The sequence below is a fragment of the Molothrus aeneus genome, chromosome 10 (genome assembly GCF_037042795.1).
Source record: "Molothrus aeneus isolate 106 chromosome 10, BPBGC_Maene_1.0, whole genome shotgun sequence".
Lineage (NCBI taxonomy): Eukaryota > Metazoa > Chordata > Aves > Passeriformes > Icteridae > Molothrus > Molothrus aeneus.
This window is the reverse complement of record NC_089655.1, coordinates 6,215,701-6,230,858: the sequence shown is the minus strand read 5'-3', so window position 1 is coordinate 6,230,858 and position 15,158 is coordinate 6,215,701. Positions and strand designations below refer to the sequence as shown.

Here is a 15,158-nt window from a genome sequence, read left to right as displayed (position 1 = left end):
ATAGCCTTGTTTCATAATGGAGTATTTTAAATTAAATCTATTAAAGTCACCTTGTGACTGCATCCTAAGGTATGTTTATTGTACTCCTGTTATCCTATGCAGTCTCTAGCAGCTGCCAAGCCTCTGTTTTCCTGGGAAAGGAATAGGTTGAGAGAGGTTAACCCGAGCTGCGATGTTTCTGCTATCTTTTCGTGGTTTTACCATCTCCTACCGTTTAGTTCTGACTTCAGGGTGGGTACAGTCAGTGTCCCCATGCCTCATGCTGTGTAATACACTGGAGCTAATAAAAAAATAGCAGATCTTATAGAGCCTGTAGCACATCTTAGTGAAATCCTGAGTTGTTAGCGATGTTTTCTGTGAAGAACAAATTCAAAACCAAACAAATGGTTTGGCAACGAAAGTAATGTCAAACTGAAGAAACCCAAACCGAATGTGCGCAGCGAGGCTGAGGGGAAAGGGCGGGCTCAGGCTCGGCCCCGCTCGGGCTCGTTTCGGTTCGGGCTCGGACAAAGGCTCGGCAGCTCGGGCTCGTGTTCGGCTCGGGCTCTTCGCGGCTTAGGTTCGGATCTGCTCGGGCTGGGCTCGAGTCGGGCTCGTTTCCACTCGGCTCAGCTGGGCTCAGACTCGTCTCCGCTGCGCTCGGCTCCACTCGGTTTCCGGCTCGGCTCGGGCTCGCGCTCGGCTCGGGCCGTCACTCTCCGCGGCTCGCGGAGGCCGCGCCCTGCGCCGCGCGTGCGCACAGCAGGCGCCGTCCCGCACGCGGGTGGCGTGCGGCGGCGCAGGCGTGGTGGGGCGGCAGCGGGGGTTCGGCGCCGGCCGGTTCGCTGGGCCCGCCCCGCTACCCCCGGCCCCCGCCCGCCGCGCGCCCGCCATGAGCCCGCGCCCGCCGGCCTGAGGCGCCGCCGGTGCCGGAGCGCTCCGCCAAGATGGCGTGTGTGCTGGAGGCGCCGCTCCGCATGAGCGTCCTCTCGGTGAGTGCCGCGGGCCGGGCCTTGCCTGACCTTGGCCCCCGCTGGGCCCCGCTGTCCGGCGGCGCCGGGAGCGGCCCTGGGGCTGCGCTGGGAGCGGGGGCGGTGCGGGCGGCGGGGCCGGGCTCCTTCCCTCTGCCCCCCGCGCCGCAACTTCTCTCGGCGCTGGTTTCCCCCCTACGAGGAGCCCATTCCGTGGCCGCGGAGGCACCGGCGCTCTGGACGTGTCGTTCGCTGCTGACGGCTCGGGCTCGCCGGCCCCAGGCAGCTGCTGCTCGGCACGCGGAGGGCCCGGCGCTGTGGGTGCTGTGGGCGCTGTGGGTGCTGCCCTTCCTCGGGGCTGCGGAGCAGGGCAGGGGCTCCCGGGTGCGCTCGCAGCCCGCCCCGGCTCGGGGGCTGTGCCGCTGCCGGAACCGGGGCTCTCTCCTGCGGCAGGGAGGAGCCGCCGTGCTGGGGGAGCTGTGACAGCCGCCTTCCCCTCCCGGGGGACGGCCCAGGGCGCACAGCGGTCCTGCTGCATCGCACCGGTGCTGCGAGTAGCGATGCAAAAGGTGCAGCCCAGGCGCTGCCGCAGGAGTGGAGGGTTGGCGCTTTTCCTTCAGTTTCCTGAAAAATTCATGTTGGTTAAGAGTTCCGTGAAATTGATTATGTCGATAAATTGGCTGCTTTTTTTTTTTTTTTTTTTTTTTTTTATTTTGAGGGGACTGCCTGCATACGAATACACTTCTACATATTGCAGAGCTCGTAGCTGATAGGGTGGAAGCTAAGGTATTTTAGAAACAAAAAGCTATGGGTTCTTTGAAGTCTAGAACTAGAGTTTTACGTGTAAATACATAGGTCAGGTAGCTAGAAGTCCATTGCTATTCTCAAAAATACTGTCTTTGGTTACACGGTGGAAGTGCATCTGTAGGACTTACGTGGCATAATTTAACAGTGTTCCTGGAGACAAAGGAGCCTTGCTGCCTCTAGATGATTCTTCTCTGTGATGTGAGACCACAGGCAAGAAGCTGCTGATGCCTCGTGGCATCAGGGTGGGGAAGCAGGAGTAGTTTCAACCCCATAGCAGATATTTGTTAAAGCAAGGAAGAGTTTTCAACTCTTAGAGCTTCTCTCAAGGAAAACTCATAAAGAAAAAATGGGCAAAGCTTAATGAAAAGAGAGTTGGTGAAAAGGAAAAAAAAAAAAGGTGAGATAATGGCAACATATCTTGGCAAGTGTTCCTGAGAACCTGGAGGGAAAATTCCCTTCCCCTTTCCCACCCTTGTATTTTGGAATGCTTGCCATCTCTGACTTTGGATCTTCTCAAAAGGAATAACAAATCAGTGGTGCATAAGTGTGTAGCTTGCAAGCACGGTCCTGTTGCTGAGAAAAGAATTCTCTTTGTCTTATACAGCACTATGAGAATGTAGTGGGGAATGCTGTGGAAGGTCTGTGGCACAGGCTCTGAAATGTAGCTATGTTGTGACAAAGTAAGTTACAGAAAAATGTCTTGTTATGAGCTTCCTTCTTTTGGAGAGCTTGTTTGTGGGTATGGTTCTTGGGCAACATTAACTGCTCTTTGAAACTTTTTCTTCTAGGAATTTATTCTATACAGTAATTAAACATAATAAAATTGTGATTCAAGGCAGTGCTAATAACTGCAGTTCATAAATAGCTCTCTGTTAACTTGCTTTGACACTTACCATGTTGCTATCTACACTAAGCACCTCATCTTCTCTAGATTACACTTGAACACAGGGTTATCTTTGTGTGATGTTGCCCAGCAGTAACACACTGCACATTTAAAAACAATTCTGTGGGTTCCCTGCCTCTTGCCTGGGAAGTTTTTTACACTTGCTGCTGCATTGTATGGATTGATATAAACTATTGCAATTGTTTGCTCTCTCTCTGCAGGAAGTCACAGCCAGTAGCCGCCACTATGTCGATAGATTGTTTGATCTCGATCCCCAAAAAGTCCTGCAAGGTGTCATGTAAGTCATTGAAACACTCTTGGGCTCTTGGTTGTGCATAGGCCAGGTGTACTTGATCCCATTAGAGTGATAGGTCAAGGGCAAGAAGCTCTTCTTATGTTTTTTTTTTTTTTTTTGTGAGAAATGTAGTTGGCAAATCTTAGTACAAATATGTCAGTATTGATATAGAGATAGTATTGATATAGACTCTCACTCTGTAGTGCATATGGTTCATAACATGGCCTCCCAGTTGCCAGAAATGAGGTTAAACATTCTGTGAGCACTGAAATTTTTTGGGATGTATTTCTGCCTTTTGGCCCTGTTTTGCTGCTCTTCCAGGTCTGTTGAGACTCTTTTTTCTCATTGCACTGCCAAGTCAGTGTACCTACCTTTTACTCCTTCCCCTGCTGCCATGCCTGCGTGTTGGCTTTGACTTTTTTAGTGCTTGGCTTCTGTCTCCCCATGGGAACTGCAGGCTGCAAGAGAATGCTCCCACAGAACTGAATTTGGATGCAAGTTATATTTCAGTATTTCTGTTTCATGCCAGCGGTCAGGGTAGGGACTGAGAGTGAGTCAAGGAGCAGGAGTGAAACTGCTGCAAAGCTCTGGGTGTTCCCTTGCTGTCCTTAGGCCATGAGCTTTCCACTAGAATCACTTTTCCAGCAAAGTGGCAAATGAGACCTTGCCCAGGACTGACTTTGGTGGTGAAACCAGACCTTTTTGGGCTTACCAGTAGCTTGCTGGCTGTGGCTGTCTAGTAAAACACCAGGAGAAATCAGAGGAACAAGTGGACCAAAAACCAGGAATGTTGATTGTGTTGCTTAGCATGACCTGAGGTGTTCCCTAGTAGCAGATGAAAGCACTTATTCCAAATGTCCAGGGCCAACATGTCAGTGTCCCTTTAAAATACATGAAGAACCAAGTCTAGGTGAGACTGTCCTGGAAGTTTCCTTGGTTGGAATACCCCCTTTCCTGTATAGGAACTTTAGATACCCTGCTGGAACTGTGTGCAGGTTCTTAACTCTGCTCAACCCCCTTTCCTGTATAGGAACTTTAGATAGCCTGCTGGAACTGTGTGCAGGTTCTTAACTCTGCTCAACCCCCTTTCCTGTATAGGAACTTTAGATAGCCTGCTGGAACTGTGTGCAGGTTCTTAACTCTGCTCAAGGGGAGCCTGGTTTTGTGTCCACCCCTTGGCCTTCGTGGTCCCCTCCTCATAAGGGTGGTGGGGTGGTCCTGGGGAAGGATGTGTCTCATCCAGTGTCCCAGTGGGGTGACTTAGCCCCTCTTTTCTCCCTGGCAGATGCTCTGAGCCATGGCTGGTGCTCCGTCCCTGCTCTCCTTCCTTTTCAAAGGACTGGAGCCCACAACCCTTGGTAATCCCTTCCCTATCTTTTGATATGTTATTCATCTTTTGTAGTATAACTGATCTCCCAGAAACAGGAGTTTTAGGCAGTATCTGTGTCTTGGGTAACATCTGAAATTCTTCATCTTGTCTGTGGCTGTCAGTGGATTCTATGCTGAGATCCTTTTCTTGTACTTAAAGACAAGAAAATACCAATTTATTTCACAAAATCTCTCACAGGGCAGATTTGGATGGTAAAACTGTATTTGTGATGCTCTGGCTGAAATCTTAATTGTGAGAATATCTTTACTGACTCTGAGCCAGTCCTTTGTGGCAGATATGTTATTTTTCAAATATTGGTGGGTGGGTGTGTGACAGTCCAATTTAGAGAAATTTATATAAAAGATAGAATAAGAGTATGAAAGAACAAAAAATGTATATAAAAGATGGAATTTAGAGTAGTGTATATATTAAAAATTTCTGTCAGCCCAGGATTCTTTCTGGGCAGAAAAATACTGCTTTGTCCTTCTTTCTTTGATTTCGGGGTATATGCAGAGATGTTGAAGTTAGAATGATCTAGTATTTGGGGTGGAGTAGGAAAGGATTAAAGTTTTTCCAGAAGTGCCTATCAGAAGCTTTACCAGATATGCTGCATCCTTTGCAGAAAATCTTTGTTTCCTAAGATGTGCTGGTTTTTCCCTGCATCCTGGCTGGAAATACTGATGACCTAGATTTTTATTTTGATTGATGGAACTATATGAATATCAAGGATCAGAAAATAGGCTGTTGTAAGAGGCTTTGTTTCTGCCGATTGTCTTCAGTTATGATAGTTCTGTTTTTTGTATGCTTGAATGAATAACTTGGGCTTGGGGCTTTTTTTCATTGCATCCTTGTAATTTTAATGAAACCCAATTTCTGAATGAGCTTTGATAAAGGTAAAATGTACCGAAATGTTTCTTGAACTTGAAAATCATGCCAGTCCAGTTTTCATCTTGTAACTTGAGAAAGCTTTAATTACATATTCTGAATCTAATCTAATCTAATTCTAAATCTCCTTTTTTCCTTGCTTTCCCATGAATTTTCAGAGGTGATGTTCAGAGTTTTCCTTGTCCAGACAATAAAGCTTTACCTGGTTAAGAGTTTTTTAATTTTCCTTCTACTGGGAAAGCAGAAACCATTTCTTTGTTGTCCATTACTGCTGCATGTGGATCTGTTGATCTTATTTCAAAATGCCAAGTTTTCTGCAGAACTTCTGTTCACGTAATTTCTGTCCTCTTCATCTGGGTGTGAATAGGAAGAGGAGAATTGTACCTGCCACTAAATCCTGAATCTCAGTTCAGGATTTGAGAAGTTGAGATGACTACTGCCTTTTGTACTGTACCTTGTAGTGCACTAAAGTGTTCAAGGCCCATCTCCATACCCACATCTGTGTGGCAGTGTGTGGATTTACCTTTCACTTACTGTCTTTGTAGATGGGCAAGGTTAACACAGTAGTTCCCTTCTGTGAACATGGACTCTAAATTGTGGCCGTGCTTATGCTTGAGAGATCTTTACAGGTTTGCTTTGTGTCTCCTTAGGTGCTCCTGTGACCCTTTTCTCTTGCTGTTGTAGAGATCAGGTTTTCTCCAGTGTGTTCAGAGTGCATTCTGCAAGGTCAGCACTGATGTCAGGTGTGCAGCTCCTGTTGGCAGTGCTTGCATTGCCTCACACAGATACTGCAGTGCATTAAATGCTGTGGTCTCTCTGAGGTTCTCTTCAATGTTTTGCTGTTATTGGCAGAGGAACAGAACAGAAGTGCTTCTGTAAATTTCTGTGCTTTTATAAGAGCTTCGTTTATCCCAGGGTTGTTCCCGCAGGATCATTTTGTGCTTTGCAGTATTTTTTTTTAAAGCATATCTGGGTTGTGATCCTTAGACTGTCATTTGCTTTTCACCTGCTATTAAGCTCAGGACTACATTGTTCAGATGCAAGACTGATACCTGTTTTTATCCCCTATTTTTTTTTTTGCTGGTCAGGGGCTTCTCTGAGAGACATTTTATTATGATTACATTTAGCCTGGTGCCTTCAAAGTGGCAATCTATCATTTTATGGAGAACTGTGTAATCCCACCTCAAGGCTGGGTTTGAAAGCAGCATCTTTTCTGACAAGCCTGGCTTACTCAAGGTCTACAGCTGTTTCTCATCAGGCTATTCCTCAGCAGTCAAAGGATGTCATGCTTTAAGACTTGTAAATTATCATCTTTGTGGTGCACTGAGAATTCCTGTGCTACTGCTGTTCCTGTCCTTCATGGCCAGCAGGAATTAGTAGACAAGCGTTTTCCAATCTTGTGTGAGCATTTTATTTCTCAGCACAATGAAAGAAACATCCTATAGAAATAGCACATGGCCCTCATACTGTGTGTTTTGCATCCAACTATTTTTTTTTTTTTTGTAGTTTGGGTCTGTAATAAATGTTCCAGGCAGAGGTTTAGATGGCTGTGTAATAGTGTGCTGTGTTCTCAGCCATGACTGTTGGAGGAATCATCAGTGCAGTGTTCACACATGGCCACCACAAAAACTGTGAAATATGAGAGGCAACTTCCTGAAGTGGAAAGAGATGAAATTCCCATCTCAGTTCTAATGGAGCAACAGTTACCCCCCTTCAGACAGTTGTGAAGAGGCTACTTTTTGCTTCCTGTTCTTCTTGTCTGTTAAACTTTCTGTAACACTAAGTGGTGAACAGCACTTGTCTCCACATTTTGCATCCAAAACAGCTGCATCAGGTTTTCAGTCTCAGTGGGCACTTCTGAACCTCAGTTTTCTGCAGGAGCTTTCTTTGGTTTTTTGCATATTCCCTTGGCTGTCTGGAAACAGAGCAGTCCTTAGAGGGTGATTCCTGTCATAGTTTGCCCCTGTACATTTGGGTCAGTTCTGTTGCCTCCTAGGCAGTACACTGTAGTAAATGCATATCCTGCATGAAACTTGGAGATGTTATTGGCTAACAACAAGTGATGTAATTTTTTGGAGCATTGTTTTTGTGCAGAGTCATTCATGTGTGGAGGGAAGAGGCTCCTGAGTCCCTTGTTGGTGCTTTGTGAACTGCAGGATGGGCTCTTTGTGGCTTGGAGCTGGGAAGCTGCAGGATCTGACAGAAATTGGAGCAGGTTTAGGTGGTGCTGGGAGCACTCCTCTGCTCCTTGGTTTTTCCCTTTCAAGAGGTGAGCTGTGAAAGAAGGTTTTTTGGAGGGAGAGGAGGAACTGAAAGGCTTAAACATCTGAGCATTAAGTAGTACTCTGTGAAGGGGGGCTTTCAGTGCAGTGGTTTTTGTAGTCAGGTGGAAGGATGGTGTAGACAGAGGGAAGAGAGGGAGATGCACTTCAATGCAAATGTGTTCCTGCCAGAGAAAATGTACTCTCACTTTTGCATTTTTTTATAATGCAGTAAAAGGTACTTATGCAGAATAGCTTGTTTTTGCAAGTAAGTTATGTATTGTAACTCCTGGTGTAATATTTAGAGGTGGGTTAAACTTCAGGTGTATCTATGATATTTGGCCAGCAATCTTCAGCCTCACAAGGATGTTTAATATTTCAGAACTTGCATTTACTGCTCTGAGCCCATGAGAGAATGGTGGTTATTGACTCCATTTCACTGCTACTTTTGAGGTGGCTGTGAAGCCACTTTTCACCAAAGCCTCTCTGTTGATACAGCCCTCAGCATGGTGGTACTGTTGCTGTGATGGTTGGTGCTCAGAGTCAGAGGAGGGAGCAGGAGCAGCCTCTGTCAGACTGGCTGATGGAGCTGGAGAGGATGGGCTCACAGGAGTCTGAGGTGGGACTCAGGAACAGAGCTCAAGCTGAGCACAGCTGAACATTACGTGGCCATTCAGAACTTGCCTTCCCCTCATTAATCTGCTACACAAAGGCAGTGGCTACCTGCAAGGGAGGGTGCAAGCAGCAGGCAGCTGGGGGAGAAATAGTTCTGCCCTTTGGGGGTGTGGGGAGTGCTGTAAAGACTGAATTTGTAGGCTGGGCCCAAGGGATATGTGCCACAGAACCAGCAATGCTGCTGAGGTTGTGATTGTTCATATTTGGTGTTGGAGTTTCTGGTTCCAAGCTGCCCGTTTGCACTGATTGGAATCTGTATTAAAAATTGGAATTTAGTAGCTTTCCAAAAGAAGCTCATTTTCCATTTGCAATATGGAACTTTTATGCTAACATAAAGGGTTGATATTTCTAGTAACATGCAAGGGACAGACCCCTGTTTTCCAATTCATTTATGTACCAGATGATTCAGCTGACTGTAGTATGTGTGCTGTGTTTGTGCTGTGCTCTGAACTGATAATGTCAACTCTTGAGATACTTTTCTTGGGGGATTATAGCAGGAAGGGTAGCTCATAGAATTACTTGCTAAAATATACTTCAAACAGGCATTATCTGAAATGTCCAGAAACTCCAGAATGAGAGAGTTTATGGGCATATAGATATTAGAGGATTTCTGTTCTAATGAGAACTGAGTAACACCCATTTGAAAAAGGGAATTTAGGCTTGACTAGGCCAGTACATCATCTTAGCTCTGATAGCTATTTGGAGATAAAAATCAGAGGTTTTGCTTCATGACAGAGAGACTTCAGATTATGATAATCTAATGAGTAGTAGCTATGTTAAATTAATAGGGTTTGGTGATCCTTCAGTGGTTGTTGGCCTAAGGTGCAGTGGACAGTGTGAAACAATATTGCAAGTTCACATTTAGAACAGCCAAACACATGTTGCAAGGCCATTTTAAGGTATTTTCCTGTCCTGAATGAAACTCAAAACTTCTCCATGTGGAGCCCTTGTGGTGGGTGATGTTCTGTAGATAAAGAGTGGTGGGTTTAAAATGGGACAGTGGACAAAAGCAACTTTAAATAAAGGGACAGTGAATGAAGAATAGTGCAGTAAAAATGTAGTGTTACAGATACCTCTTGGTTTAATGAAATTTCATTCGATTTTTACTTAAGCTGGGGGATGCACTGCTAAATGCTGAAGGCAGTCCTTCATACTGGGAATGAAATATCCTTGGGGGAAGATAGAGACATTAAAAAAAAGGTACCACAGTTACTTGTATTTAATATTTTGGGTCGTTCATGTGAAGCAGCAGTGGAGCTGCTCTTTTCATGTGGTTTGGCTGTTTTGGGACAGTTGTGAAAGAAGTGTTTTGCTGATCTGGCATCACAGAGCAGGGATTTTCTGAGTGAGGATTTGTGAGAGTTCTGCTGAGCTGCAGCTGTTTTTCCCACACCTCTGTTGGGATTATTCTTTAGGACCTAGTGTGGTTAAATAGCAGAGATTGATGCTGAAATTGAAATGCTGATAATACAGAGCTCTCTCCAGCTATGGATGGTGTGGTTTTGTTGGTTTGGTTTTTTTAGCTTATACTGGTTACATAATAGAAGTTCGCTGAACTCCCATCTACCACTAACTTCAAACACTTCAAATTTGGGTTACATTGTTTTTAAGACTGAGTGAGGCAAATTGTTTCTCCATTAGTGATCTCATGCAACTTGTAGCACCATATCCAGACTCAATACAAAGGATGAGGCAATAAAACGTGCTTGGGAGGGGAGGGAAAAGCAGCATCTCCCTTTTGTCAGTTCCAATAGAGACTGGAAAGGAACTTGAGTTGAAACTGTAGCCAAAGACATGGAGAGATGACCTTGTTAAGCTTGATCAGAAGGGCAGCAGGTGAATTGAATGATGTAAACTCCTATGTGGAAGTGAAGGTTTGGTATGAGAGGTTTCCTCAGTCTGTCACACACAGCAAGAGGAGCTTTGGAAAGCAGGATAAATTCAGGGTTAGGAGTAAGCTATCAATATCTCTAACTACAGGTTTGGGTCACTCAAACACTTCTCTTTCTGTTTGGTAGACTTTCTTTGTTAGGAAACTCCTGACACAGTAATTTGCCTCTGCAGAGTTCAAGCATTTTCAATGGCATTGAGATATGGAGGAGTTGTAGTAAATGATCACTTTTAGCTTTATGTGTGTTAAATTCTACTGTTCTGCAGTGCTGTAATTATAGCCAGGTGCTATTTTTCTACAGCACTTTGATTTTATGCACTGAGACTGCAGAATTAAGATTGAGAACAACCATGGATTGAGGGGCTTTTGTCTAAATGTTGTTTGTTTAGTTTTGCATTGTATGTTGATGGTGTCACAGTTTCTAGGTGTTAAAATTCAAAGGAGTTGAGTAACAGTCTTGCTCTGCTGCTTTGTTATTTCCTGTAAAATCATCTTTTTTGTTGTATCAACTGCTATTTTTGAATGGGATTAGAAATCTTGAAACTTTGCTTCCCAACTTGATGATTAACCTTAAAAATAAGTTGATTTAGGACTTCTGGGGTTTGCTTGAATTGACAGGAGTTTGTAAAATTTTATTCACTCGGTTGGACCAGCAGTCATGTTGGTCTCTACTTACTAAAGGAGTAGAAAACAGCTTCAAGCCATAGTAGTATCCATCTTAGAAATTAATTCTGTGACAACAGTGATGGGTGTATTTTAACACTCAAAACCTGGTCATTAAATCTTGATGTTGCTTTCTGTCCATCTATAAAAATGGGAGCGTGGAGGAAAGGGAAGAGGAGGAGGAGGAGACAAAAGCTGTAGGAAGCATAATTATCCAAACTTAGCTTGTCCACAGTGAGCTTCTGGCCGTAGTCCAGTCAGCACAGGTGCCATTTGCTCATATGATGGATCCTGAAACTGAGAAACTCTCCTGCCCTTGGGGCAGCTGGTTTTTCTCTGAGCTGTGTCCCTGTATCAGCTGCAGTACCTCAGCTTTTTAGAGGGTTGCATTTTGAGTTTTTGAAACCTTTGGGAATGCTGCTTTGTGTCACTCTGTTGTTGTGATTTGGACAGCCCCTGCTAGATGAATCTCCAGCCCTGACAGTGCTTTGTGTTGGGAGCTTTGTCTGGCTGCATAACTGGCTCAGAATCTCTTGGAACTATTTCATACTAAAAGTGAAAGCATTGGCTGGGGGTGCCAAGGGCTACTTTTCCTCCTGTGATTGTTCAGCTCGTGTTTGATACCCTTCTCTGTCAGGAACCCCTGAGATGTGGCTCTCTGCTGTTTTCAAAAGCCATAAGATGAGGAAATGTCATGCAGGCTGTTTATTTCCTCTTCTGTGGAGTTCCTGTGGCTGCTTCCTCAAGTCACTCTGGTTCGTTTCAAGATCTTTTGTGTTGCTTTGATGGAAAGTGATGTAGGAAAGCTCCAGGGCTTCCTAACAGAATTTTGTAATTTTTTCTGTTTGTGCTTGATTTACTATATTGTAAAAAAGGAGGTAGAGCCAAAATGTCACCTTGTCCTTGTGTCCATGCTGCTTTCTCAGGATTTCTTTTGCAGGAGAGATGCAGGTGTGGGGGCTCACTGGGGATGCTGTGAAAGTCTCTTCTTTCTCAGCTGGGACCTGAGCTCACTCTTGTGTTTCACTGGGGTTTTATTCTGTGGAAGGAGTCCCAAACTTAGAACTGACTTCATTAAGATGTTGAACTTCAGTTACTTCTGTGTAGGGTAAAGGTCAGCTCCTCAGCTTCCTTCTGCAATAGTAATTTTCATTGACTACTCATTTTCTCAGGATGTAGACATTTAATAATATTGGTTTTTATTGGTTAGGAATCATTGAAACTGAAAGACCATATTTTACTTGCAGACTGTTATATTTAATGTCACTTCTTGCTTGTCTGAAGTGGCTATATCTGGTGCCTTTAAACAATTACACATTAAATGTCAAAATAAAACCAGAACTTCATGCACAGTTGGCAAATTAGTTCTTCTTGTAAATCTTGTCAAACTGTATTTAGATGGAAATTAGATTTTTCTTTAGTTTAATGTACTCCTAAAATATTTTTAAACACTCATGCTGTGTTCATATACTAGCATGCACTGCATTTTATTTATAGCTAATTAATTAAACTGATTGCTTTTGGGTTGCAATGTTCTGAAACATTGTTAGAGCTGATAAACATCACCCCATAGTTTTTTCTGATTTTCTCAAGTTGTAAGAAGAAAATCAGTCTTGCTGCTTTTCCAGTCTCTAGGTTGTTTCATAATTTAAAGCTGAATGCTCACAGGTTCAACTGATGAAATGATATTTTTATTTCTTTAAGAAGCAATAAGAGATTGAAAAAGCTGGTTTAGCACTTCAGGAGGCAATATTCCCAAGCACTTAGCTAGGAGCTCTGCAGTATTTTATTGTTGGCAGCCTGTGTTATTCCTTCTTGTAGGTTTTTTCCATGTAAATTACTTTATTGCACTATAATACATGTCAGCATAAATATCAGATTTTAAATCTATGCATTCAATTGATTGTAATGCAGGTTATTTTGTTAAATGATTTGGAATTTAGTTTGAACCTAAACAAAGATTTAATATACAGGATAGATAAAAGCCCAAACCAAAAACCCAGCCAACCTCAAATGCATCTTAAGGGCTCTGTTTTACGGAGCTTCAGGGTTGTCTTTTGACTCTCCACAGAGTTGCTGTTCTGAGCTGAGAAACTCACTGGTGCTGAGGTGTTCTGGCTGCAGGTGCCAGCTCTGAGCTTTTCTTGGGAGGCTGCTGGCAGCTGGCTCTTACCCTGAGCTGGGAGCTGGGAAGGCTGGATCTCCCTCTGGATCATGGTTCTGTCACAGGTCAGGCCTGGAGTCACCAGGGCTGTTTTGTACTTCTGAAGTTCTCATCTCCCTGTAACTGCACTGTTTCTGCTGCTCCCTTTTCCCTCCTGCACAGAGGAAATGGGAGCAGGGTGCCTGACATTTGGAAATAAAGTGGGGGTTAGTTTTGGACTCAGTTTCTGAGGTTTCTTTGTTGCCTCTTGTACAAGATAGTGATCTTTGCTGCTTTTTTTCCTCGGATGTATCTCATGATGTCTTGGATCTGAAAATCAGGCAAGCTTGAACTTGTTGCAGGTAATGTTCTCAAATGAGGGAGTTGCCCTCAGTTTTTCCAAGGTTTGTGATTCACCAAGGACTCGATAGTCTAGGACAGCATATGGTAGTTCCTTGCTTCTTAGGGAACTAGCTTCCAGATCAGGAAAATCTCTATAAAATATCATATGCAATCACATAATTATTTCTCATAGTACACAAAAAAAGTCTACTACTATGCAGCATTTGAATATGGCATTCCAAGGGTGTTCTGCTTTCCATATCCACAGCTTCCTGTGTATTGAATAAGTCACTTCTGTAGGTGGCAGCTTGGAAGAGAGAAGTGTGGCAGGGAGCTTGGGAGTGCACACAGGCATGGGGACCTTTGAGCCCTGTCTGACAGGTGTTGGTCATGTTACTAATCTCAAGGTTTTTGACTTGCCTGCAAGTTGAAGTTGGTCAAATGTTCATGTGTTGGATCTGTCAGAAGTCTCAAGCTTGTGCCATTTCTTACCTGTCTGACATAACTTTTCTAAGGAACTTTATGAACATGGGATGGAGACATTAATCTGAATAATTTACAAATCAGGACTGTGCCCTCACTAACCCTCTCCACTTGAGTGTTATGGAACTTGGCCATGCTCCTGCCACTTGTGAAAAGGTCTCTGAATCAAATTCTAATAGGCAATACTTATTAAATGGTTATAAGGTCAACAGACCATTCTATTGGGGATTGGGGCAGGAGTCACAAAAGTTGGATAGTGTTGTTTTCAGTTTTGTTTGTTGGTTTGGTTTTTTTTTACACAAAATATGATGTAAAATCACAAGCACAGAGTATTAAAACATCACCAAAATCTGTTTGTTAATTTCCAGAGTGCTTGGTTAGTGCCTCCCCTTTAGGTGCCTGAGATGCCTGTGCAGGTTGTGGGTAGGTGCAGTTTTTGATGTCTCTGGTGCCTCAGGGCAGCAGGGAGGGGCAGCCTCTTCAGAAGTCTTGGAGTGGCCTGAGCACTTCAGTGCCTGAACTTGACGCATCTGTTGGTGCAGTTTCCATTATTCCTCTGAGACATCTGACCCTTGCTTCTGCCACTGTTTTGGACTGACTCTTGCATTTCACAAACTTTTAAAAATAACCTTTAATGTGAAGGGTTCAGCATAGAAACCACTGATGTACTGTTTCTGATTTTAGTGACAACTTCAATTCCATTTGTGGAATTTTCAGGGGCTTCCAGCTTAGCCTGTCTCCTGACCTTGCTCTTTCTCCTCTACCTCCTGCCTTGTGGTGTGAAGTTACCCACCTTAGGGGGGACACAACAGGGAGGTGCAGCATTTCCCACTGATGCTGAGCTAAGTGGAGCTGGGCTGGGCTGGCAGTTGCTGTTCAGTGGTGGCTCCTTCAGGGGGTTCCTGACTCTGCTCTGGGTTCAGATGTGCACAGAACTGCAGCTGAGCTGCTTTTAGTGATGATCCCATGCTGGAGCTCTGAGATCACAGCTAGACTTGGAGCTAGCCTGGAATTCCTCAAGTACTCTTGTGCATGCACGTGGAGAAATTCAGGGAGAACAGGCAATTACCTTTTGCTAATTGAGCTTTATGGAGGTCCTGTTTGTGCCAGTAAGGTGTTGCCTGCCTTGGCTAAGAAGTCTTTTACAATTCTATTGGAGGGAGTTGTTAAACTTGGGGCGCTTGGGACTGCTGCTTGGTGCAGTGAAATCTGCTTTTTCAGTGCACACCAAAGGACTGTAAAGTGTTCCTGCTGGCCAGGGCAGATCTCACAGGACAGGGCTGCTCTATGTTTCTTTAAAATTGTAGATAGCAGCTGGAAGAGATATAGAGGCAAGAAAATGTGCTCACTTAAAGCAACCACTAACACTCCCAAATTGTTTGAATGAATTATATGCATAGTGATTAACTTATCAGTTTTGCTGCTAACACTGTAATCAATCTAGTTTTGGTTTTTTGGTGATAAAGAATTACCTGAAGTTGATCTCTCTTTATTCTCTGTTCTTAAAGCTA

The 15,158-nt window shown here is 44.2% G+C and overlaps 1 protein-coding gene across 4 annotated transcripts in view; it reads left to right on the top strand.

The window, feature by feature from the left end:
- The first annotated feature begins 857 nt into the window (after positions 1–857).
- Positions 858–15,158, top strand: part of ARMC8 (armadillo repeat containing 8) — a 62,920-nt gene continuing 48,619 nt past the window's right edge. For 3 of the 4 annotated variants that reach the window (XM_066556691.1, XM_066556690.1, XM_066556689.1), the window contains exons 1-2: positions 858–971; positions 2,862–2,938. In XM_066556691.1, coding sequence (XP_066412788.1) covers positions 927–971; positions 2,862–2,938 — 122 coding nt within the window. In that variant the 5' untranslated portion in view covers positions 858–926. The remainder of the gene's footprint in view (positions 972–2,861; positions 2,939–15,158) is intronic. The other variant, XM_066556692.1, reaches the window with a different exon arrangement.